General features: G+C 48.5%; 1 protein-coding gene across 1 annotated transcript in view; it reads left to right on the top strand.

Moving 5' to 3' along the window:
* Positions 1-26,503, top strand: part of LOC146186179 (cytochrome P450 3A24-like) — a 40,915-nt gene that overhangs the window by 9,119 nt on the left and 5,293 nt on the right. The window contains exons 2-12 of the mRNA XM_084607074.1: positions 1,765-1,861; positions 1,937-1,989; positions 2,099-2,192; positions 3,223-3,339; positions 3,500-3,588; positions 5,230-5,375; positions 10,176-10,291; positions 10,580-10,709; positions 11,363-11,523; positions 25,351-25,442; positions 25,555-25,698. Of these exons, the coding sequence (XP_084463200.1) occupies positions 1,765-1,861; positions 1,937-1,989; positions 2,099-2,192; positions 3,223-3,339; positions 3,500-3,588; positions 5,230-5,375; positions 10,176-10,291; positions 10,580-10,709; positions 11,363-11,523; positions 25,351-25,442; positions 25,555-25,698 (1,239 nt within the window). The remainder of the gene's footprint in view (positions 1-1,764; positions 1,862-1,936; positions 1,990-2,098; positions 2,193-3,222; positions 3,340-3,499; positions 3,589-5,229; positions 5,376-10,175; positions 10,292-10,579; positions 10,710-11,362; positions 11,524-25,350; positions 25,443-25,554; positions 25,699-26,503) is intronic.

The following is a 26,503-nucleotide window of genomic DNA, read 5'->3' as shown; positions in this document are numbered from 1 at the left end:
CCAAGAACGCCGGATTGTCTGCCAATAAGGCTTCTAATGATATCGATAATAATATTAAGCCTTTATTTTCATCTCAGGCCAGAAGAAAAGACTATAATTGTAGTTTTGTGAGTTGTCAGGCTTTTCTACTTTCATAGAAATCCTTATACATGCACAAAGTTCTGGGTTCTGGATATTACAATGCGGCCAGCTACAAAGGTATTTAAAAAGATTAGAACAACTTTTTTTGTTCCGGCAAAACAGGTGGACGCGACTTAATCCGAGCAGCTGTACACAGCCGATCCTTGATATATCGAACGCGAAGGAGCGAAGAAATAGTTTGATATATCGTAATTCGACATATAGAACGATCAAATAGACGAGCTTCTCTGTAAGGTAGAAATGTGCATACGGGGCTTTCAAGCTAGCGGTGCGCTTCCTGCTTAGATACACGTAGGAACAGACCGCTCGCCGCGACTGCGGCTTTTAGCGAGGAGCCCACGCGCGTACCCACGCCACTACGCGCCAGGCATTGAAAAGAGGCCTGTATGTTCCGCTCCGTGGGCGCGATCACGCGTCCTCGGCTGTCAGGGCTCGTATCTTGCCCCGCGGGGCACCAGTGCCTCTGGGGTTAGGGGTCTCATCAAAGCTGCTGTAGACAGCGCTTCGTAAAAAGCCACTGCTGATCATAAGCGATCTAGTTCTGTTACAGTTCTGTTACAGCCTAGTTCTGTTTCTTCTCGTAGCCGGCCGCACGAGAGTGGCCTCAAGCCTTCGGTCGGCAAGGCTGGTTTAAGCGCAGGACAACTATTGCACCAAACCCCAGCTTCCCCCCATGGCAGCAGTGTCACGTTGAAAACAACCATACCGAAAGCCACTTTCATGCGGACTCGATGTTGAGCCCGTGAAGCGGTTTTAAAACATTACTACTGCCTGCATGCCGCCGAGGAAGCGCAGCCGACCCGGCTCCGCGCACGAAAACAGATGATGCGTTCTTGCAGGGGCTCGGTTCGTAGTTCGATATATCTAATGTTCCACTGAACAACAGTTCGGTAAAGGTGAACCTCTCCCATGCTTTCGCATAGGGGTTCAGAACATTATTATGACAGTTCGATATAATCAATAGTTAGATATATGCGGGAATGACTAGTACGAAAGGCCTATCACTGCAGTTCACACACTCCGCGAAGAAAATCGGGAAACAAGTAAGCCTTGCCCTTGGCGGCGTGATGCGAAAGCCTTAGTATACACTTTCAGCATAGCACTATACTGCTACCGTATACAGCGACATCGCGCCGTTAGCGCGGCGCGCTCTGATTGTCCCATGCACGGCGGTATGTGACGGGCACTTGGCGCCATCTGGCGCGCTCAAGGAGGACAGCGCATGCGCACTCGCACCCCACTACTCCCCTATCTCCATAATCCAAACCTTGCTGATTTCAATTGGGACCTTGCGTGGCAGTCAACCTTTTGTTCGCACTACACTTGCTCTTGTTGCTCAAAGCCCTCCACATATACTTCTCCTCTGGCTCAGGAGTAGGCCAGATATCGACGCTGTGAGCGAAAACCCACAAGCACGCCTCTGGTATATGGTAGCAGGCAGGTGACACGGCCGGTCATAGACTGGTTGTCGGCGCTGCCTAGAAACGCCGTAAATTAACTTGAAATTTTCATTTCTATTTGCAGAAGCACTTATAGCGCTAGCTAAGCCGATACCTGCCCTGAAATTGAAATGTGCCTGCAATTTGTTTTTGAAAAGGATCTTAGTTTCCTTCTGGTTTGCAGCCGAGCTACCCGCTACCGCAACTATTGGAAGAACCAGAACATCCCGTACGAGAAATTTTCCCTTTTTTTCGGCGCACAGTGGAAACAGTTGTTCAAGGTGAGCAAAGTTTCGCGTATTTTTCGCTCTTCTCGCGTTCCACAATGAGAACCTGTACTTTTTTTTTTTTTTCAGCCTTTGCACGTTGTAGAAGAAGAGCTTTACAAGAAGCACGGCCGGCTTTTCGGGTAACCATGGAGTTAATACACTCTCTCGTGGCATAAGTCAGAATATGCAGGAGCGCGAAATGCAGCGACCGCTTTGTATTCGTTCGAAATTCTTCCCCTTTTGATACAGATCTTTCGAAGATGGAAAACCTGTACTCTACGTCGGTGACCCGGATGTTCTCAGGGTGGTTCTGGTTAAAGAGGCCGCGATGACTCAAAGAAAGGTGAGCGAGTGCATTTTCTAAATGATTACTTAATTCCCGCACTACTATAACCCTTTACTAGTTTCACATTTTGCCTTTCTTTTTTTTTTCTTTGTATCTTTTTCATTTCTTACATTCCCTTCAATCTCCGCCGCAAGAGCGCTACGCATGCGCCCTCCCGCTACTGGCTTCCACGGTATCATCATCCACAGCATTGTCGTCATCATCTTGAGACGTAGTGCACAGTTGGCGCATGCATTTTATTTCGAGCAACAAGCTACAGGATTCTGAAATTACTTTCACACTTCTGTATAGACACTGCAAAGAGGACATTCAGAATAACCTAGAGACATCTCCGTGCAAGAAAGACCTGCTGTTTATATGTGGCACGTTTGAAGCATTGTAATAGTTGCACAAGCGCACACACACGCGTGCACACGCAGTGCAGGACAAAGATGGTTTGGTTTGGTTTGGTTTGGTTCGTGGGGTTTGACGTCCCAAAGCGACTCAGGCTATGAGAGACGCCGCAGTGGAGGGAGGACTCCAGAAATTTCGACCACCTGGGGTTCTTTAACGTGCACTGACATCGCACAGCACACGGGCGCCTTGCTTTTCGCCTCCATCGAAAAGCGGCCGCCAGGACAAAGATGAAGGAACCAAAGAGGCGCAAAAAAAAATAACTTTTTTACTCAGTGTACATGGACAACTATAGTTTCTTACAAGTGCTAGCTTTAGTGATCATTTAAATATAACTTTAGTGCTCTCGCGATGCATTACGGGCAGCTGAAAAAAATTGTGTGCGCCTTTTATTTCACATGCCGTATATTTTTGCAATCAGTTATCGAGAATTTCTCCCCCTTTAAAATGTATTTTCGGTATTTTCGTGCCTTTATTTTGTGATAATTATGTTAATCAACGATAAAACAGCGTGAAACCCGCAGATTTTAGTTGAGTGCCAAATTAGAAAATATATGTCTGCTTTCTTTTAGCGCTTTTATTGACACTGTGCACAATATATAGGGATACTATCTTCGATTTCATGCACTTCCAGAATTCAAAGTTCGACGATCCTATCTTAGATAACATAATGATCAACACTGAGCCAGAGCAGTGGAAGAAGATCCGTAGTGCGACGTCGCCAGCCTTTACGACGGGTAAATTGCGGAAGGTAAGCTACCTGTCTATGATGTATCATTGTTTGGAAGAGAAAAGAATGTTCGTGATTGCTTCTACTCATTTTACGCTTTCATTTGCAGTTGCAGAACCATAGTGATAATTAATGCCATAGAACTCATCAATATGTTCTCCCCGTTTTGTTCTTTTCCCAGATGCAAGTGATTGTGGACAGGTGCGCTGCAATAACGTCGCAGCGCCTGCAAGACATCGCCAAAATGTCAGAAGACGTCGACATGAAAGGGTAAGATGATGGTCACACTGAGCTGTGAAAGGGTCCCCGAGGGCATGAATGAAATTAAAATCACTTATAGAACAGGCCATTTGGAGCTTCATGCAGGGAGGTAATCTTTACTTGGTTGTAGTAGCCCTGTTTACATGGACTCGACAAATGGGGTCGAGTTGAGGAGTTGAGTTGAATGGACTCGAATCTACAGAGTTTACATGATCCCGACCCGACGAGCGCAGAACCGGCTCTGAGCGAGCGGCGATTACGGCGGCACCTCGCGTCGAAGTGAAGATTTAGCAGACGGTACCCGCTTCCGCTTTTTCCCTCGCGCATCTCTAGCGTTTTCCGTACTCTTCTCCTCTCTCGATGTGTTCCGACTCAACTCAACAGCGTTTACATGTTTCCTGCAGCACCCTGCACCGGAGTTTACTCAACTCAGCCCCTCGACTTCTCTACTCAACCCGACAGCGTTTACAAGAACACTATAACCGGTTTTCGTCTCGATAACTCAACTCAGCCCGCTCCTGTCAGGTCCATGTAAACGCCGCTTGTGTCGGAACCTGAGTAACCTCTTGTTCGATTTAATCAGTTGGACTGTACGGTTTCAGATGGTATCCGGAACAGTAGAACAGAAGATGTAAAAAATGCCAAGCAATAGCAGGCCTGGGACATGTGCCGTCAGCATGCAAAGAATAAAAGGGATAGAATTAGAGGATAGAACGGGATAGAAAGGGATAAAACGAGTCTGCTCATCTCAAACCTGTGAATTACGGTGAAGTCATTCCAATTAGCCGGAGAGGCTGCTCACAGTCAAGGACTCCTTGCGCCCTCTAAGATGGCAGATATGCACTGCCAAAGAGTACAGAATAAAATTCATTCATTCATTCATTCATTCATTCATTCATTCATTCATTCATTCATTCATTCATTCATTCATTCATTCATTCATTTGGCAGCTCGTAATTTCTGTTGCGATCAGTACATAGATAACCACTTCAATTGCGGTTAACGGACGGATAAACATTTAGTGCGATAGTCACTTACTCTCCAGTAAAAATGAAGGCCCAGAGCAGAAGGAGCAGGCGTGTGAAAGTTTCGCATCTCGTTCGGCCCTAAAACTTCCCTCAACAACACTGGAGACGCTTTAGGCAGAATGTGTCATGCCTGTAGACATACGCTATGCGGTCTTACGGTGATAAATTTTATAAAATGGCTACCTTGAAATCGCATCGTTTTGTATGCTGGGATACGGAATCTTCATTTGTAAAATTCAGGAGCTTTCCTTGATTCGTGAAATATACGCACAGAAACGTAATGAATGTTAGCTCAGATCCTCACGCTTGAGGTTACATACCGACGAAAGATACATTACCTTTTGAATCCTTGCAGTGACTTCAAAGCCAATGGAAACGAGTCGAGCAAACAGCGTTTTCTTAATGTTTGGAGTATGAGCTGGCGGTTCATCGGGATATGTGCTCGTGGGCAAGCATTGACTAGCATCAAGGACAAGTCGCTTTGCTTTATCTGTGATTTGAGAGAGAAACTAGGCGTTACATGGAAACTTAAAATCAAGTTGATATCAAAAGGTGTAGATAAATACTAATTTGCGTGCTTCAAAGGCTTCTATTTATTTTGTGCTGTCATTTTTCTTTCAAGATTCTACGGCATATTTACATTGGATGCGGTCGCAAGTTGCGCCTTTGGAGCCAAGATTTCGGCCCAGTCCCCGGAGGGAGGGGCCTTTGTTAGCAGCGCGAGGAACGCCTTCTTTGCATATGTGACGCCATCAGTTGTGCTTAAAGGTGAGAGAGTCTTTCCTACTTGCAATGCCGAGTAGTACAGAGGAGCATTCAGTAATGTCACGAACCTTCTTTTATTTCGCAATGAAATGCATCTTACCGCAGACTATAACCTTTACTGGCGATGGCACGGTAAATCTACGGACTGAATGTCAACAGGTCATTCCTTTGCTCTAATTAAAGAAACTATAGCAATGTTTTTCAGCCACTATTAGACAAAAGCCTTGATTGTTTCATAAGCGGCGCGAGTTGAAGCATTTACCAAAAATATCACGTAATTGATATGAAAGTTGCGAAGCAACTATTCTTTGCGCAGCATTCAAGGCGGTGTCATACGATTTTTTTTTTCATTTGTCATCCGTATGCTAGTCAAGATGGAGACTAGTTTGGGACAGGGGTTCAAACCCACGTATTTTCTTTCCCCCCAAACAAACCCAACTACGGACGTTCAACACTTTGCCAAACTCTGAGCATGTCTCTCAATGCGAAAGCGCGAAGCGAAACGGACCCAAACCATTGCAAACAATTTTTTCGTACGTCTTATCAATTTACTGGTGCTTAACTCCAGCCGAGATTTTTTTTTTCTCCTCCTTGTGTCGGGTAGAGAGATGTTATTTATTTATTTATTTAGTATACACCTCAAAGGCCCCAGGATAATGTTTTGTGTTTTACGTTTTTTTTTTTTTTTTTTTTTTGAAGCAGCCGTGTTGAAAAGCGTAAGCTGGCTCAGGAGACTTGGGATGAGAATTTGGCAGTCCTTATGAGCTCTTTGCATTGGAGTTCATTTGCAATAAGAAGAAAAAATCACATAAGGGTTACGACTACACATTGCTATGTCCAACCAGTGTTTTCTAGGCATTTTCATTTCCCTAATACCGAAATAAAATTCGAGAAAAACAGGCGCGTATGTATAGCTATAGTAAATAGAGCACACTGTTTTATTTTTCACCGCACTCCATCGTCGACTCATGTTCCTCTCCACTACACCGCTAGAGGCGCTAGCCTGACATGTTTTCCAGTAGCCGGAGTAGAAACACCGTGGTGTAGGCTCCATGCATAACTAACTCCAGCCGACGTGCGCCCCACCAGTGGCCACTTCTGTGTCTGGAGTGGGAATGCACTCCATAGGAATACATGTAGACGGGAGTTTTAAACGAATTTTGGTGATTTCACTGTGCAGCCATGGTGTTGTTCTTTCGTGAAGAAAAACCGAATACGCCCTAAAACGGATTGCGAAAATATGAAACGTCATTTTAAAGGCAGTGCATTTAAAGAATATCGCGATACGTGCACGTGGGAGTCGCACTGTCACTGGTACAGCACGGGAGTGACCCACAAAAACAAACCTAATGTTTTTTTCTCGTTTCGCTTTGTACTCATGCCTCCGCCGTGGTGATGCAGTGGTTGGGGAGCTCGACGTATGCGCCCAAGAATGTAGGATCGAATTCTGGCTGCTGTGGTCGCTTTTAGATGGAGACGAAAGCAAGATGCCCGTGTGTTGTGTCATGCCAGTGCACGTTACAGAAATCCAGGTGGTCGAAATTTCCGAAGCCCTCCCCTACATCTCTCATAGCTTTAGTCTCCTTGGGACGTTAAACTCCATAAATCAATCCAAACCTTGTACTCATGCTGGCAGCCATACGTTCACAGTTGTCGCGTATCTTGAAGAACACTGCGACAAACTATATATTAGCATTTAAAGACGATATTTTTAAAATGGCACGATAAATGTGTGCGTGAAGTGAAGCCGGACATACCCCAAACAAGCATCCTGTGAGCTGCTGTCTCTCCGAAGCGCACAAGTTTCTCACAAAGTCCAACATCTGCGCTAAAACGGTTCAGCCGGGTGGTCGTTGAAACTAGACAACCTAGATGCCCAAAAAAGATGCTTGCTTGTCACGCAAGGTGGCTTCTACGTCAAACCCTTTCCGATTTCGCATTGCCGCGCTCTAGCCTTAGTCTCCCCTTTCACTCTTTCAGCAGGAGATGGTTCCTGCAGCAGATGCCCTCCGGTTGCGCGCTCTTCGCTCTTAGCACATCCTTCCACGCTAATGACTCTTTCGGTGTACCCTGTGGTGATGTTCCCTGTTGCGTATTATTACGCATATACCATTCTCTCTTACCAGTCGTGTGCTGGGAAAATGTCAGCGGACGTTAAAGAATCCCAGGTGGTCGAAATAACCGCAGCCCTCCACCACGGCGTCTCTCATAGTCTCAGTCGTTTTGAGACGTTAAACCCCGAGAACTATGAACCTTCTGCCAGTCGGCGAATGGTTCCCGGTGCAGATCTACTCCGGCTGCGCATTTAGCTCACTTGCCACACCGTCCTTATTTCTCGCCGAACGCTATTCCTCTGTTCTCTCCACTCTTACCTCCTTCAACGGATAACCTTCACTCTTATTCACAACAGTAGGACTGGGCTGCTTCCCAACCCTCTTCTTCACGGCGTGAAACTTGTGAGCGCAAGAGCTAGAGCGAGTAAGCACAACCACACGAAGACGAAAACCTCTTTCCGACACATAACGTGGGTGGTTCTGGACGGATAGGTGCGAGTGAATACAGTGCGCACACCTCCATACAGTGACCACGCATTAGCTAGTTCTTGATACACCTTGTCTCTGCCGAAGCTCCTATCATCTTGATGTTTTCCATGGCAACTGCCCTGTGTTCGCCCACACGTGCGCGCTCAACATACAATCCTTCATCCCTGATAATACTGCGCGTCATGTATCTACCGGGGCACTTTTCCAGTTTCGGATTCTTACACACTCGTCCCACCACGCTCCTTTCACAGTTACTACAGGACCCACTCGAAGGTTGGTAACCACAAAACGGGGTAGTAGGACGAGTGTGTAAGAATCCTAAACTCGACAGGCACCCGGAGCTTGGTAGCCATAACAACTTGTTGGTATGACGAGTGTGTAAGAATCCGAAACTGGAGAGGCGTTCCGGTGGAAGCATGATGAATAATGGCTGCTTTTCGATGTAGGCAAAACAAAATGCCTCCGTTTCCTGCTCGATGTAGGTGCTCGCTAAAGTACACGAGGTAGCCGAACCTTTCCGGAGTCCTTCACTGCAACATCCATGATTTGAATCCTGTTACGATAAACCTTGTAAGCCGACCAACCAAGCAAACAACTCTGGTTAAGCATTTTTTACTCTGTATTCACATCTCCATCCTTCCCATTTGTCTGCAGGAGGCGAAACGCGGGGAACGGGCCTTTAACAGTGATCTCAGTAAAATAAATAAAAAATAAAACATCGGTCATCACTGAGCAGGTCTTGGAAGGATTTGTTCTCGATTTCGCTGAAATTTGAAGGAAGAAAAATTCACGGAAGTAGTGCGTGGTTATTTAAGAGATCATACAGAAAGTAAGCGCGGGTGATAGGCAAACACATGAGTGTGGGTCCTTGTGTGGCCCCCGATTGAAGCCTCCGGCTGCGTCTTTGGGCTCAGCGCGAGCCGAACGCCAGAAATAGGCACAAAGAGATGCGGGAAGGGGAAAAATACGATGGCAATCGAGGGGTCCTTCCGACAGAAATGCGTAAGCATGGCAGGTTTATCTCACAAAGTTGCTCGGATGGCCCTTCAGCGTCCGCTGCCATTGTAGTTCTCGCCATACGCGAGAAAGGCCCGCCGCCCTGTCTCGGCAAACATCTAGGAAACCGCGACACTTGGCTTCTCAGTCGTCGAAGAAACTGTTAGTAGCATACCGACAAGTGAACTAGCGTGGCTCGTGTACGAGACTTGAGTATAAATTTAAGAACTGTAAAAACATTCCAAATCACTAGGAAGCCAGAAAGCCTGCCGAAATAAAACAAGGTATAAGTGTAGCAAATGTAAAGCAAATTATTATTTCCGGGTCGTAACAGTTAAAGCCACAAATCAGCGCAATTAACTGGTCCACGTTCACACTATGGGATGCGGCAGAAGGGAAACACATTATCGTAAAAAAGCATTCTAATGACCCTCTTCATTGCATTTGACCATCTCAGCATCCACCATCATTTCCTTCGCATTGCGACTCTGGTACTGCTTTCCCATAAAAAAAAAGTTAAGCAAGTAAAGTATAGTTAAACAAATGGTCGTGCGGAAGCTCTACGATGTACCGGGCGAACAGTGCATTTAACATCCCTTTGATTGCGGTCAGCTTCCTGTCACGGTACCTGTTCTTCTTGTGTGACAGCAGCTCGTACCATCTCCTGCCTCTCACGCTTCCTCTTCAGTCCTTTTCACATAGCCATATTTTTACTATACTTAGAATCCGCCTGACGGTGTTGCTTGGCTGTTTAGCATTGATAGAGTGGCGTAGAGTTTGACAATGTGTTAAACGTCTCTGTTACACGACATACAGTTCGGGGTACATCATTGCTTCACGATTTTGATTCTAGACACCATAATTTTGAGGTCGTGAAAACAATTAAATGACCCTCAAGGATGGGTAGGGTAGAGAGATCCGCCGCAGAGGTATATTTTGTGCATGCCGTGATCCCACTCATCATTTCTGTGGCTCGGCAGTGGCTGCCGTCACAGTAGCTTGCCGAGTTCCAAACACACCGCAATAGGAGGAATGGCTGGCTGTCGCATCAATAGCAGCAATGCAAGAGCTGATGTTGTGAAACATTGTTTTAGAGAAGACAACCAAGTTTTGCGGGGCCATACGCTTTATATTTTTTAATCGCACTGCACAAACTTTATATTGAAAATTTCATATGGCTGACTTTTCACAAGAATATTCAACTGCCTCTCGTCGGCCATTGCTCATGCTGAAAATTTAAAATTTTGTACGCTCTTTCTTGCAGCATTCATCCAGAAGCTAAGCGATACGTTCCACAAATCTATCTTCAATGAAAAGGCTTTCAACTTCTACAAAGATGCAACTGTGGATATAATAAAAAAACGCACAGAAAATAACGTTGTAAGTATATTTTTCCTCTAAACTGCTAACCTTACCTCCCAGAAGAGAATGCTTGCTGTGAAAGCGCAACCGTGACATGTAAATTTCATGATCTGATACCCGTGAAGTAGACAGGGGTTTGTTGCACGACGTTTTCTAGCCCAGGGCTGTTGAGCGAGATCCTTCATGAATGTGCGAGATTGTAACAAATTTTACGATACGACTGGGCCAAACCTGGAAACGGGGTTGGCGCCCCGTCATTCTTGCTTGTTTGTTTGTTTTTGTCTGATATTATGTCCCAACCTGTAGCGGCACGAGGACTTTCTGCAAATGATGATGAATGCCCAAGAAGCGTCAAAAGAAGGAAAAACAGAGGAAGACCGATCAATTTTTAGTCCTGAGCCTGAAAGAGAGCCAATCAAGCAGAAGGAAGTTAAAAGTGAGTGCAGTTGCATTTATTTATGCGCTATGCACGGTTTGTGTAATGTTTTACATGCTACTGACTACCGTTGCACAAGAGAGAAGCCTCTGACATAAATTAAAGAATGGGACTTTTGTTATGTTTACTAGGGCGAAGTAATTATTTAAATGAGGACGTAATTGATTTGATAGTAGAAGAAAAACAACGGCATGCCACCGGTGGGAACTGAGCACAAGACCTCCGAATTTTCTCCGAATTTCTTGGCTAATCACTAATGGATGTGGCAGTTACGTACGCACCACAGAATCGACCAAACCGCGTACAGAAATGACGTTGTTTCGCTCAGGTACCATTTAGCTGGGTGTAGAGAGTTAATCTTCAATAATTTGTCTAGGTCTAAAACAGCAATTACGCACGTTTAATGTCGTTCGACAGCTATGCCTGCTCTGTAGAATTACACGTGAGACGGCCACTGTGTTCGACTGTACACGACAACCATCCGTAGCATTGCGTTCAATTTCGGCTTGCACATCGCAATCATGCTCTTTCTATTCATGTTTTCGTGCATTGGCGCAGGACTAATGCGTAAAAAAAAAATGCAGCTTAGGCAGTTTACTAAAACCATTTGGCTTGCTCTCATCTTATTTTGCCAACGTGCTTCACCTATGAAGACCTGAGCGAAGAAGAGGCGCTGGCTCAATGCGTGCTGTTCTTCCTGGCGGGTCAGGACACGGCCTCCACGACCGCTTCGTTTGCATCCTACCTGTTGGCTGTCAACCCGCACGCCCAAGACAAGCTTCGAGCGGAAGTTGACGACTGTTTCCGCAAACACGTGAGTTGTAACACCTCGATTCTCTTCACTGCCCCCCTCTCTGTTCTTCAGTGAGCTGCGCGTTTGTTTCGCAATGATCTGGAATATCTAAGGTGTAGCAAGTGAAAGCCGACCAAAGCGATGGCCTTGGGGTAATAATCCGCCTCACACCTGAGAGATACCAGGTTCGATCCCCAGTGCCGTCGGGTACCCACCTGTTTTCAATGGGCATAAGCTCCCCCCTCCCCCCCCCCCCTTCCTAGCCACCCACCCTGGTGTTTGGTTCTTCTGGGGTGAAATTGATTGGAAATGGGTGATGGAGCAAAAACATTGGGGGGGGGGGGGGGGGTTAAGCATGGCTACAACCTAGTGGTAGAGCGAAAGCTGTAAATGTTGTAGTGATAGCTTCTTTAACACTCGCTTTTAAATCCACTGAATTTTTTTAATTATTTTTATGAAAATTAGGTTTTAGGGACTGAAAGGAGCCTTATACGTTTTAGTGGACTCCACTGAATTGTAGACACCTACACCTAACCAGGCCAAGGTCATGTTTTCATATTTTTTCTTATATATTGTACATTGGTTTTGCCCCGCCGGGGTGGTGCAGTGGTAAGACGCCCGACTACTGTGCCCGAGTACCCGCGTTCGAACCCAATCGCGGCTGCTGCGTTTCGATGGAGGCGAAACGAAGAGGCATCCATGTGCTGTGCGACGTCGGCGTTCTTGTTGACGTTGTGGCTGTAGGAAGAAGGAACAGAAAATGCGCAGGCCTGCTAGTGGATCTTTAGCTGAGCCACCTCCCCTGCCTCGTGAGGCAGAAGAGAGAAAGTAGAGAAGAAAAAAAAAATATTGGCTGTGGCTTACCTTGGTTAAGCCTGGTGATTGCGAAGCAATACGTGGTATTACTATTGTACCGCTTGTGATGATGCTTGGCTGTGCTATATTCACCATGGTGATGCTCCGGTTATGTTTGCTGTTATGGCTATGGTGACGCTTGACTTTATTATGTTTAGCTATGGTTTTACATAGCTAAACAAACACAGACAGAATGTGTGTGATTAGTTGCTTCTGTCGTCGATTCTGCTACCGAAGACATTGACCGCCTTTTCCGCCTAGCTGTTTCTTGCGCTCGTCGCTTGGAAAGCCGTTATTCTCGCTCTTCTGTCTCGGTGGCTCGCTTTTGCTTCCTCTTTGCAGCCTGCCTAAGCGCTTTGACTGTAGGCGGCATCTCATGGCTTGACGAAAGGAGCGGAGTCAGGCCGTAACTGCCACCGCGCCAGGCGACGGTGAGCCCCCGCTCTTACACAGATGGTATGACGTCACGAAGCGCGCAGCGCCACATGGTGAAAGGAGCAGAAGTCAGGCGGTAACTGCCACCGCGCAAGGGAGGTGAGCCCCGCTCTTACACAGATGGTATGACGTCACGCAGCGCGCAGTGCCACTAGTAAGAGGAACGGAGTCAGGCCGTAGCTGCCACTGCGCAAGGCGACGGCGCGAGTTGAGCCCCCACTCTTACACAGATGGTATGACGTCACACAGCCAGGTCCCACTAAAGGTAAAGCATGGCTGCCACCGCCGCGCCTTTTGACGGGCTGAGGTGGTAGCTAAAGTAGTATTGCTTCGCGGGATCGAATCCCGGCCTCGGCGGCAGCTTTTCGATGGAGGCGAAAGGCAAAGCGCCCGTGTGCTGTGCGATGTCAGTGCACGTTAAAGAACCCCAGGTGGTCGAAATTACCGGAGCCCTCCACTACGGCGTCTCTCATAGCCTGAGTTGCTTTGGGACGTTAAACCCCAGAAACCAAAATTTGGAGGACGCTTAAGCTTCGCCTTCAAGAGTGGAACGCGATAGCGTTATTGCACCTCGTCGAGAAAACTTACTAAACGCAAGGGTATTGGGGCATCCTCGCACCGGTACTCGCGCGGCCCGAAGGGGAGAAGCGGGTGAGCGAAGATAGTGATCTAAAGAAAGGAAAGACGCTTGATTCTACAACCTGTGAGGGTGCACGGCGAAACGTCAGGGGCGAGTGGCGCGCCACGTGTCGGGGCAGCGCCGCACATTGCGAGGAGGGGTTCTTCTGTGTTTGCCGCAAGATGGCTCTGCATGTGCGCAGAGCGCAGAAGAAATGTAGCGGAAACGTACTTCGCTACTCGTGTAACTGCGACTTCTGTAAGTAACATGCTCATAATTACCGATATACACTGCAGTATAACGTTCTACGGCATGTTTCTAAGGCAACACCGCATTCACTAGAAGCTTTTTTTTGTACCGCTTTCAAGCATCGAACTCGTGGCTGAGTGTAATAAAGAAAAAAAAAAAAACTCGTGGCTGAGTGGTAGCGTCTTCGTCTTACACTCCGGAGACCCTGGTTCGATTTCCACCCAGCTTTCCAACTTGCTTTTTATTTATGAAGTGCATGCCGGGATTTATCGCTCACTGGACGCCGACGACACCGGCTTTTCTGCGACACGAGCTCCTTAACGCTACCGCGTTAAAAAGAAGAGAGAGAGAAAGACACGCGCCGCAACAGCCGCCGTCCACCACCTAAGCGGTGGTGGGTACAATGAAACATGCGGTGGCAGGCTAGCCCCCGCTGTAGTGCCTAGAATATATATTCTAGGCACTATACCCCCGCCGCAAGCAACGTTGACCTACCTATCTTAGCCCAACACCTCGACCTTTACAAGGCCTGCTCACATCCTCCTCTCCCCAGCGTCTACGTCACGCTAGTTGTCCTTTTCTGCCAACACCTTTGGCGTTTGGACGGTACACCATCGCTCCTGTCGCGTGGCGTTCTTTGGCGTGCGTTCGTGTGGGATTGCAGATGGCAGGAACGCTAGACAAAATGAGACTTCTGGTTGGTCGCTTCGATTTTGGTGGCTGGTGATGTCACCTCTCTGTCCACCAACCAGGTGCGCCGCTCGCCCGGATAGCTTTGTTCGACGACAGTATGAGCCCATAAAGGCTTTCTCCGAACGATCCCAGAAACAGGTTCGAGCGAAAATGTTTGAGCAAATGAATATCAGCTTTTTAGTCGTCGCTGCCTACTCTCTTCATTAGGTTTGGTGCTGCACAACTCCGCGTTCACGCTACTTAAGCTCAAGTGTGCTTTCAATCGTGTGCATGTATTTTTGCATGTATCAGTCAGTAAGTGCAAAATATGGAAGTGTGAGCAGCCTCACCGGTGCTTGAAACGAGGATATGGCGATGCGAAAAAGACTACATTTGACGTGGCGTAACATGGGGTGGTGTTGGCTTCCTGTGTGTCGCGGGAACTATGACACTGGTCCCAAGGTGCGTGTTCTCGCGTTTCCAAAGGATGCCAGCAGGAATAAAATAATGTCCTCGTGTTTGTGTGTGCTTCTTATGTTGTGTGTTGTTACCTTCTCCACTGCCTTCTTCCAAGAAATGAATCGTGGATTAGAGCCATCCCGCGGAAGTATTTCACACCCAGCGTGCATTAAATGGTGAGAAACTGAAGTTTATGCCGTACTCCCCATGTCCCACGTGCTCGACCAGAAGGTCATGTAGTGCTTAAATAATGTTTGACGTGAAAAGACTGGCAGTCAGTGAATTTGACCAGGCCAGGGATAATGAACAGAAGTATGCAGTACTGTTCTGGACTCCCTAATAACACGCAAATTATGTAATAGTGTATCGATATACCGGCAATAAGTGACTACATATTTTTCATTGCGCAAGTTTGTGAACTTCACTTCCAAGAGAAAGACCTAATGAAGAGGCTATCACACATTGATGCAGCAACAGGACAGTCTTTGACAGTTGACAGTGACAGGTTTCATCTGGTGTCCATTGCCGTACCACCTATTTACCCGAACTGCACAGCTTACTTGAACCAGTCCCAGCCCCGGAGGGCAATACCGTTGTCCACCACCGAAGCGGTGGCGGGTGAAACTACGGCCTACAAGATACAAATCCGGTGGCTGGCTAGCCCCGTATAGGCATTTCATTTCTGCGAGATACCGCCTTGGAAACCTGTAAAAATGGTCACACACCAGAAACTCTAGTGCGGCATGTAGTGCGTGCCGCAACAAACGTTACTTTGAACAACTTTTGTAAAACGAGAAACGATCATATTCAAGGTGCAGCGCAAAAAAAAGCTGCGGACAGAAAAATGAAGACGTCAAGCAAGAAATGAAATTGGCCGCTTCCGACCCTTCCAGGCAATAAAACTATTTCTGTAAAAGCATTTGCGACTCTATTTCAGAACGCTGTTTACTAGTCTAAAAGCTACCTTTGACATTGGCGGTGCATGCCTCGGTGGTGCGAAAAAAATAAACTCGAGTGTTAGTCAAGCTCCCTTAATAATTACCGAACGCAAAAATCTGCAACAAACGCGCACCTGGGCAAGCAGCCGCGAGAGATTCAACGTGAACGCCAGGCGGCCTAAAGCAGCGTCCAGGGTGGCGAGGACAACTGGCGTCACGTCATGGCTTCCGTGGAAGGGCCTTAGTCAAGAGGGTGTTACTCAGCCCCATCAGGCCCGGTACGAGCCACACTCCGTCCCCTCCATATCGGCGCACGTCAAAGATTACGTTAAAGATCCCCAGGTGGTCGAAATTACTCCGTAGCCCTCCACTACGGCTCCTCTTTCTCTCTTTCCACTTTCACTCCCACCTTCCTCCCTTCCCTTACGGCGCGGTTGCGGTCTCCACAGAAAACAAGCGAGACAGTTACCTTCCTATAAATGTATCAGTTTTTTTTCAGCGCACGTTCCCCTGATGGCGCTGGGGCAGGCAGGTCACCGCCACTTGCGGCGGGGGCTGGCCTGCCACCGAATTTTTATCTGTTGTGGGCCGTCGTTGCACCCGCCACCGCTTCGATGGTGGACGACGGCTGTTGTTGCGGCGCGCATCTTTCTCTCCCTCTTCTTTTTCTTTCTTTTCTACTTGCTCTTTTCTGTCCGCACGAGGCAGCGGAGGTTTCTATGGAGGCGAAACGAATAGGCGTCCGTGTGCTGTGCGATGTCAGCGCACGTTAAAGATCCCCAGGTGGTCGAAATTACTCCGTAGCCCTCCACTACGGCTCCTCTTTCTCTCTGTCCACTTTCACTCCCACCTTCCTCCCTTCCCTTGCGGCGCGGTTGCGGTGTCCACAGAAAACAAGTGAGACAGTTACTTCGCCTTTCCCTTCCTATAAATCAATCAGGCAGGCAGCGGAGATCGCTCAGCTACAGAGCCAGTAGTAAGCCCGTGCATTTTCTTTTCCTTCTTCCTACAGCCACAGCAATCAGCGCACGTTAAAGATCCCCAGGTGGTCAAACTTACTCCGCAGCCCTCCACTATGGCTCCTCTTTCTCTCTTTCCACTTTTACTCCCACCTTCCTTCCCTTACGGCGCGGCTGAGGTGTCCACAAAAACAAGGGAGACAGTTACCGCGCCCTTTCCCTTCTTATAAATCAATCAGACCTTCTACGCTGTCACGTTGTCTTGACAGGCTAGCGGCGGCAGCGGCATCAGTCAGTCGCTGCTAGCGCTGCCTCCGGCAACCCCTCCCCCCCCCCCCCTTCCTTTCCTCGTGTCTCTGGTTGCTGCGCTCGCTCGTGCCCCCATCGTTCGCCGCTGAGTGTACTCCCCCTCTTCCTGCGAGGCTCCAGTGGCCGAAGCGCCGGCTCGAACTGGGAGGGGGGGGGGGGTAAAAGGGGGGTGGTGGTGGTGGTGAAAAACTTTATATTTGGGAGCCTTAAGGGATTACATTATAATGACGGGTCGGCTCTTGGCTGCGTGTTGTGGCCGAAAGCTGGTGCTTCACAGCGACACCCAAAGCCTAGTCTGTCAGCCGCTTTTGAACGGTCGGGTCAGAGCTGGACACCGCAGCCTCCCATCGCTCGAGGTCGGAGAGTTGCCAAGTGGCTGGAGGGTGGAATTCCGAGCATTTGATCATAATATGCTCAAAATGAGCTTTAGGTGCCCCACACAGGGTGCACTGCGGCGAGAACAGTCCTGGATGGATCAAAGATAAGAAAGCGGGGGATGGGAATGTACGGGACTGAAGCTGGCGCCACGTCACCTGTTGTAGCTTAGTCATAGATTTATGAGGAGGAGGGTAGATGGTTCGTTGATCACGGTAATGGAGAGAGATTTCGTGATAGGATACCATGCGCTCGCGAGCATCTCCCCAGGCAGTGGCAGTCCCTGCTCGGCTGACGTATCCTCGAGCAAAAGAGTGAGCTGCTTCGTTGCCTGGGTGACCCGTGTAAGCGGGCACCCATATTAGTTGAATAGGGTGTTCGGGTGGGGAGAGGGAGGCGAGGAACCGGAAGGCTGGGGTAGAGATCCGACCGCGGGCGAAGTTCCGTACGGCGGATTTAGAATCGCTAAAGATGGTTGTGGCTCGGGTGGTAGCTATGGCGAGGGCAACCGCCGCCTCCTCCGCCTCCAGGGAAGTGGAGGCAAAAGTTGTACCGGCCGCGACCAGTTGCAAAGAGTTGGAAACAGCGCTGAGGGCGAACGCTGGGCGGGAGGGGTATGAGGCAGCGTCTACGTAAACGGTCTCTGGCTGGAAGCCATAGTTTTTGTGAAGAGCTTCTGCGCGTGCCTTGTGGCGATCGACATGGTGCTCTGGGTGCATATTCTTTGGCAGGGGATGCACCTTAGGAACGCGGTGTATCGCAGGGGGAAGTGTATGTTGTGTAGAGCAGTGACCGGGAGGTGAGAGATGGATGCGAGCAAGGATGTTCCGCCCGGTGAGGGTAGATGATAATCGCTCCAACTGGGCTGAGCGGTGGGCTTCTGTGAGCTCAGCTAGGGAGTTATGGATGCCCATGTGAAGAAGGCGTTCATTGGAAGTGTAGCGGGGTAAGTTGAGGGCGGCCTTGTACGCCTGTCGGATAAGGGCGTTAACCTTGTCTTCCTCCACCCGCGTGAGGAAAAGGTAGGGGAGCGAGTACACAACACGGCTCAGGACAAATGCCTGTACCAGGCGTCTGAGGTCATGCTCGCGCATGCCGCGATGGCGATTGGCTATGCGGTGAATGAGGCGGATTGTTTGATGAACCATCACCGTCAGCTTAGTGATGGTTGCGGTATTCTTGCCATTGTTTTGTATCAGAATACCAAGAATCCTGATGTTGTCCCCTTCTGGTATCCGGGTGTTGTCAATTGTCAAGAAGATGGGGGGAGGAGGGCCTTTGTCTGTACGACACCTAGGAGGTCGGAGTATGAGAAGCTCCGATTTGGTAGGGGAACAAGCCAAGCCGACATTTGCGGCAAAAGATACTACAATGTCTGCTCCGGCCTGTAATGTATCTTCCATGGTGCCAATGCTACCTGTGGTGGTCCACAGTGTAATATCATCGGCGTATAATGAGTGGGACAGGGCAGGGATTTGGTTGAGGGCGTGTGCCATGGGGATAAGGGTAATATTAAAAAGCAGTGGAGAGAGGACAGAACCCTGTGGGGTGCCAATGCTACCGAGTTTGAAAGATGGAGATTAGAGCGAGCCGATGGTGATTTCTGCTGTGCGATGACTAAGAAAGGCGGATATGTACTGGTGGACACGCGAGCCGACTTGAAGCGATGAGAGAGCATCTAAAATGGCTGCGTGACGGATATTATCAAAGGCCTTTATGAGATCTAGGGTGAGAATTGCTCGGGTGCGCTTTGCGTGGCGGGGGTGAAGGACATCTTCTGACAGTTGCAGCATAACATCCTGCGTGGAGAGATGTGGCCGGAAGCCGACCATTGTGTCAGGGAAGAGGTTGTGGTCATCTATGTGGTTCTGGAGGCGTGCCAGCACAACATGTTCAAAGAGTTTTCCAAGACAGGAAGTTAGAGATATGGGTCGGAGATTCTTGATGTCGAGTGGTTTGCCGGGTTTAGGGATAAATGTGATACGGGCGTGTGTCCACTGGGCCGGAAGGGTTCCCGTGCGCCAGCATTGGTTGAAGAGGTCCGTGACCGCATCGACAGACGGGTCATCCAAGTTACGAAGCATCTTATTTGTGACTCGGTCCATCCCCGGAGCTGATGTCGTCCTGAGGCGGTGCATCGCCGCCCTGACTTCAGCTGAAGAGATTTCCTCATCAGGGGTAGGGTTGGGGGAACCGGTGTAAGAAGGGAGGGGGGTATAGGGGGTTGTAGTGACGTACTGATCTTTTAAGGTCTGAAGGAGGGCGTCATCGTCTAGGGGAAGCTGATGAATAATGCGGGTAATATTCTTACGCTGCGTGGCCTTGGTGTGCCCAGGATCAAGGAGGTAGCGTAAAAGCGACCAGGTGTCTTTAAGGCCTAGATTACCGCTCATGCGGTCACAGACCTGCCCCCACTGCTGGCGAGCGAGGTCCCTTGTATAAGCTTCAATTGCTTTCACAAGGCGGGAAATTCGCCGTTTGAGGGTGCGATTATGCTTTTGGGACAGCCAGCGTTTCTCAAGGCTGGCGTGTGCCTCCCACATGTGGAGAAGACGACTATCCGCAGCCGAAGTGTCCTCTGGTTCCGGGATAGTGGATGTCGCCGACTCCACATCCTGTGTGAGAGAAGCCACCCAGGCCTCCAAGTCCACAATGGTGTCCGGTGCGTTTTGCCGGATGCGGCGAAATCGATCCCAATCGACCACGCAGGCCCGATTGCGTTTGGGTGGGGTGAGGGAAGAGATGGAGAGCTCAGTGCATAAAATGTAGTGATCACTGCCTAATGAGTGAGTGGTATTAGTCCAGCGGCTTTCTCGAACGCCTTTTGAGAGAGTCAAGTCTGGGCTTGTGTCGTGCTGAACGCTAGATCCGATTCGGGTGGGATAGGAGGTGTCGTTGAGAATAGAAAGCCCTTCGTCCTGAACGAAGGACAAAATTGCCGTACCCTTACGGCAGTTTTTTCGGTAACCCCAGCTGGTATGGCTAGCATTGAAGTCGCCAACCACTAGTAGGGATCCTCCCGCGCTAACTGTGAGGGCTTTCTTGATTGCGCCAATGAGGGGGGCAGGAGGGCTCTTGGGCGGGCTATAGAGGTTGAGAACAAAAAGGGTGTGTGCATTTCGTGTGTGGGGTAGGAGTTCCAGCAAGAGACCATCCACGTCATCCACCTCAAGAGGGTGTTCGACCGCGGTAAAGTTGCGGTGCACTAACGACGCTACCCTGAATTGAGGCTGGGTGGAGGGCTCGTAAGTAGTATAGTCGCGGAGCTTAACCGAAACAAGCGTCTCCTGCAGCGCTATCACTGCCGGTATCTCGCTAGGGGATAGGGTAGATAAGTGAAGTTGCAGATTATTCCGCTTTGTGCGGAAACCTCTGCAGTTCCACTGCCACACGCTAATTCTGTTGGGGTGTGCCGCCATGTTGGGTGCTATCAGTAATAGCTAAAGGGATGGGTAGTACAGTGCAACCTCTGAGGAGAAGCTCACAAACTTGGGTTTGGATTTGAGAAAACGAGGCCTCTTGAGCACTTTGACGCTTCTCAATAGCCTCTAGTCGTTTTGCGGCGTTCGTCATCCAGTTCTGGGTTTCGGCGCGGAAAGATTGTACCGAGCGTTCCAGGGACTGCATTGCCGTCATAAGGAGGGCAGTCTGGTCTGGCATTGATGGCTCGGAAGGAACTACCCCAGTGGCTATCTTGCGTTTTGCGGGAACGCCACGAGCAGGCGACGTAGCGCGCGAAGAGGACGCGGAGGGGGGAGAGTTTGAAGGAGTTTTGGAAATGGTGAGAGGTGCTTGGGTTTGCAATACTGCAGGGGACTGCTCTCGCCTTAAAAGGAGTTGCAGCTGCCGTTTAAGCTCGGCAATTTCTTCAGACTGTGTTTTTAAGTGAGCTTTAAGTTCCGCGTTCTCTCGCTCGAGCGGGAAAAGACTGCGGCCTCCAGCTCACCTGTTTCGTGGATTCCTGGACTGTTTGGTCCGGGAGTGGCGGGAAGGACCTCGAGCGGCTTCTGCTGTGGCGATGGCGGGATCCCGTCTTCGAGCGGCTGCGCGACTTCGAAGACGATCGAAACCGGCTTCTTGATGGTCTAGATGACTTGAGAGTTGTCTCAGGAGGTCGAGCGTCCGAAAGCCTTATCGGCGGTGTGGATTTTTTGGAGGAGTTTCCTGAGCGTTCGAAGCGCACTTTGCAGCGTTTGGTCCCCGTGAAGTGGGCTTCACCGCATAAGATACACCTGGGCGCGCAGTCCGGCGTTTGCTTGGGTGGATGGGCAACGCCGCAGCGGGAACACAGGTCAGTCTTCTCCTTGGGACAGACGTCGGCACGGTGTCCAGGCTTCCGACAGTTGAAGCAAGCTTCAACTTTTGCCTTGAATGGGTAGCAAGAATAAATAGTGCCGTAGAAGTTCAGTTGACGCGGTACCTCCGCGGTGTCGATAAACGTGACTAAAATTGACTTGGTCCTGCCGAGCTGCCGGGCGTCGGCGATGGTGAAGTGCTTGCTCTGAGTAAGGGCCACAAGGTCTTGGAAGATTTCATCTTGCGTCTGATTGTAGACGGCTTTGTAAATAATGCCTCTTACGGCGTTGTCGGGGGCCGCGACATAAGCTTTCAGGGGGTACATCTGGTCGTTGAGGCGAAGACCTTGCATGCGGACAAACTGTTTCATTCGAGCTTCAGAAGGTGTGCTCACCGTGAAAGAGTTGTTGTGCGGGTTGATGTGCAACTTGTCGTTGATTCTCGCTTCGTGGTAGTCGACTACTGCTTCAGCACAGATCAGAGGCAGAAGTGCACCTCCATTTATTAGGCGAAGATCCAAATCCCCGCCCGGTCGGAAAACAACCTTGTAGTCCGATGTCGGCAACCGGGGAAGAGGAGCATGCCTCTTCAGCTTGAGAGTGGATGTCTTGCCTTTCGGCGCGGAAGCAAGGTTGTCCGAACTTGTCGAGGCTCCAGCAGACGCGGACGCGCCGCTGTCCGAGGCTTGCTTCAGGTTGGGGTAGAGCTTGTTCCGGGCCCGCACCGCACGGGTCCAACGAGGATCGCTATGAAATTCCTCTGGTGAAATATCTTCTCCTTCTACACCAACTTCCATCTTGAAAGATGAAGCAGTAAAGGAGTTTGGGCGATGAGCAGACGGCGGCGCTAGGCCTGACCGGCAAATGTATGAGCCCTTGGTGAGCTAGGCCTGACGAGACGCGCTCGGCACGAAGACGAAATCTTCAAAACATGAGCAAATATCGGAGCTGGTTACGAGGCCGACGCGGCCGGCCCTGAGGCTGATAAAACTTTATTCACAGTAAGTGGGAAGTCAACTAGCGTGCCGCAGGCCGTGGAGACTTTTGGCAACGCCGGCCCATTCGACGGCCTTGAACTGAATGCCAGGGTCATCGCTGGACCTTAGCTTGTCCCAAGCTTCTTTAGAGGGATCAGGCAAGAGTTCTGAGGGAGGCTTATGGGCTTTGCACGCCCAGATCATATGCTCGAAGTTGTCTTTCTCCCCGCAAAACCGGCAGAAGGAATTCATATCCCTATTTATGAATTTTGATATGTAATTTGGATTGGGGAGGGTCCCCGTCTGTAGCTGTCTCCATATTACTTGTTGTCCGGTCAGTGTTTTATGGGGTGGTGGGAGTGTTCTCATTGCTTTGTAATGTGCAGTGAGTTCGTGGTATGATACGGCTGACTCACCGAAGGGTTCCGGTTCCTGATTTTGCGCCACTGCTCGGCCGGCTAATTCTCGAGCAATTGGTGGGCAGCCTCAGTTCCCGGATTCCTCGCATGAGCTGGGGTCCATATTAATTCGATATCTCTCTCGAGAGGAGATTCTCTCATTTCACTGGGTATTTGTGAGGCGGGTTTGGAGACTCTACCTCTAGCAAAGTTACTGATTGCCAGTTTGGAGTCTATGGTTGTTGCATTAGTAAAAGCGATGGCCGCGGCTGTGGCGGCCTCCTCCGCCACTAGGGGGTCTGAATGTGGAAACAGTCTCCGCCATAACGAGTCTCGCTGGGTTAGTGTTGGGCTGTGTGACTCCACATATCGAATATTTGTTAGGGTCTTCCGTGTCTTCTGCGGCGTCGACGTAGATGACATCCTGTAGCCGACGCGAAACCCAGGAACGGGCGCCAAAGAGCTGCGCTCTAAAACACATGTGCCAACGGAGGAAAGGACACAATAATGCGGTGCATGTCTAGCAAGCATACGAGCTAGTCGACGTGCAGTGTAAAAAACACACAGGGAGCTTTTTGCTACGACCTGTGGCATATCAGCAGTTATCTAAGAAACAAATATTTGTATCATTTGTAATGAAAGGCCGGTCGACGGAGGTGTTTTTTTTTTCATTTAGATAAAAGACGCCTACTCTTCTTCACGTACGTGGCAAAACACCGCGATGATTGATAAAAATTACAAGGGACTTTAGCGACTAAAGTAGTGAAAGGCGAAAGCGTGATTGCCGCATTCTGCTACGCAACTGTCACTAATTACTAATTCAATAATTAATTAGTTACTGCATAGTTAAACAGTTAGTCATTATGTAGTCAAGTAAGCAATCAATTAGTAGTTAATTACTTAGTTATTATATAATTAGTAATTATTCAATAAATTGATTAATTAGTCATTGATAAGTGGTTGATCATTGATTAGCATATGACCTTATAAGACACGCATTCACGCATACTATGGTGGTGCTCTGTGATTGGTCAAGACCTCCATGACATCATCCTGTCTCGGCCAATCAGAGCCGAAGCAAAAGCGGGACACATTTTGTCCACGACAGTTGAGCCATTAAGGGCTTCCGCCTTAATGGCTGTCAGTCAAAATTTGAAGAAATTGTACGTCTCTATGGGCGTCGCACATCCCGTACACGTACACGATCACAAGAAAATTTAATTAAACTGGATGTGAAGACATCAACTGCCTGTAACCCTGTCTTCTGTGTCATATGCCATTCGGCGGTCGCTCATCGCCGTGCCCTACATTGATTTGCTGCTGCTTGGGGAATGGTAGCGACTATTCGTAGTAAACGCACAATAAGTGAGCCGATTAAGCAGGATACGGGCTGTCTCAGACGCAGTTTTACTCAATTATGACGACTTTTTTTTTTTTTTTTGTGATGATCTATGTTAGTCTAAGCTTGCCATGCTTCAATTCTGCTTTCGAGACACCCTATATACACCGGGCGTACCTAGTTCCTTCACTAAAAAGAACAAAGATGCAGTTTAGTAAAAGTAATTTCTAAAAGAAGTAATTACTCTTACTGCGGAACTACTGCCCTAAAGTAATTCATTATTCGCTACATTACAAAACCTAGATAAGAAAAGTAATTTATTACATTACAAAGTAACAGAAACAGTAATGGCTTTGCTGCCATATGCGGCACTGCTCCTATGTCTTTTTAACTTTTTATACTGGGGCCCCGTTTGGCTTTCATGCAACTAGTCATGCCATGTTTTTATGCGGGGCTTTGTTGTTTACTTTTACGGTGTTGTTTTTGAAGGTACTTCTGTTGCATCTTTTCGTCATTCCGTGCAATGATCTGTGAGCGACAAATTCTATTGGCGTAGGAATCTACACAGAAGCTTAAAGTTCGCTAGTTATTTGTTTCTCCATTTTATGCCTTTATGTACGGGATATTGCACGAGACCCTTATCTTTCTATTTACAGCCGAAGTGTATATATACGAGAGCATACCTCGTGGCATACCGTCGTCACCTCTTTCTCTCTGAGAAAAAAAAAAATAAAAATTTGATTTGATTAGTACTTGTAGAATTTTTTGCCTTCGATCTGGTATTTCATTTTATTGTATGTTATTCGGGCTCCAACGGTACACATAAAACTTTCACACCATATATGGTGTGGTTACAACTGCAGTTTCTATCGTTTGATCGAAACCTATCAATTTTGTTTTTATATAAGCCCTATCACCTTGACGTGATGAATTTCACTATTCCGCAATTTCCTCTCCTCGTGATTTCAGGGGCCTTCGCCGTCTTACGACGAAGTTCAGAAGCTACCGTATCTAGACTGCGTCATAAATGAAACCCTGAGAATGATGTCACCAGCGCCAAGGTAAAGTAACAAAGCAATTTTCTCAGCTTTTTGCGCCGTCAACGACAACTTTTTTTGCACGAAACACATGCTCCGCCACGACATAATTCTTAAGTTTGTATTCTCCTTGCAGAATTGAAAGGGCACCTACTCAGGATTACGTGATCGGAGGAACGGGAATAAAAGTTCCTCGTGACTGCGTGATTGTCATACCCATCCAAGCAATACACAATGACCCCGAGTTCCACCCTGAGCCACATGTTTTCAACCCTGAGAGGCAAGTGTTCGCTTACAACGCACGCAAGACCGCACTGGCTCACCCTTGCGGCTATGTATATCTTACCGCAGACGATTTATAATCGAACGAGGGCCTCCCTTTCACTAGTAAGCATACGCTGTAAGACTGGTGCGGAAATTTACTTCATTGCATTGCTCGCAGCCTGCTACTACGAAGAGGTGCTGCCGTAAATGCCACGTCTTTGGGCTCTGCATGTGAGCGTATAAAGCCGAATTAAGGCTCTGGCAACATGATATTATGCGACAAAATTTCTGCGATAAGTTCTACCAATAACTGGTGTCATGAAAGAGCCAGCGCTATCTTTGTCTTAACCAGTTGTCTCCTTCCAAGACCTGAAAGTCTTAAAAAAAAAAAAAAAAAAAGCATTTACTCTTGTTTTAGCCTGCGCAAACTTTGAAGCGAATAGCATCCTTTCTTTTTTTCTCATAAAGTAATAGTCGATTTCTTTTTGAAAGTTGTCACCCTTTGAAAAACATACCGAAACCCAGGTGATATATTTTGACCGGACATGGGCACCTTCACGACAGCGAGCCCTGATGAATGGGTCCCCCTCCCTCATCTTCCAAGGAATTGAATCGGTGTGGTACGAATGATGGAGAATTGGTACCGAAATTTTGTGAAAATTTACGGCGAGGAATGGCTGAGTACGCGAGCTCAGGGTGAGGGGGACAAGGGTGCATGCACGTCACAAAGCACGTCACAAGGCTCGTATCCGCTTCGCCTTTCATTAAGTTTCCCATCTTGGGCGCGCCCAATTCAATAAACACACGTCAGCGACGAAATG

Source organism: Amblyomma maculatum, chromosome 6 (assembly GCF_055883805.1).
Source record: "Amblyomma maculatum isolate TAMU_Amacu chromosome 6, ASM5588380v1, whole genome shotgun sequence".
Taxonomy (NCBI): domain Eukaryota; kingdom Metazoa; phylum Arthropoda; class Arachnida; order Ixodida; family Ixodidae; genus Amblyomma; species Amblyomma maculatum.
Note: the sequence above shows the minus strand (reverse complement) of the source record. Positions and strands in the feature narration are given on the sequence as shown.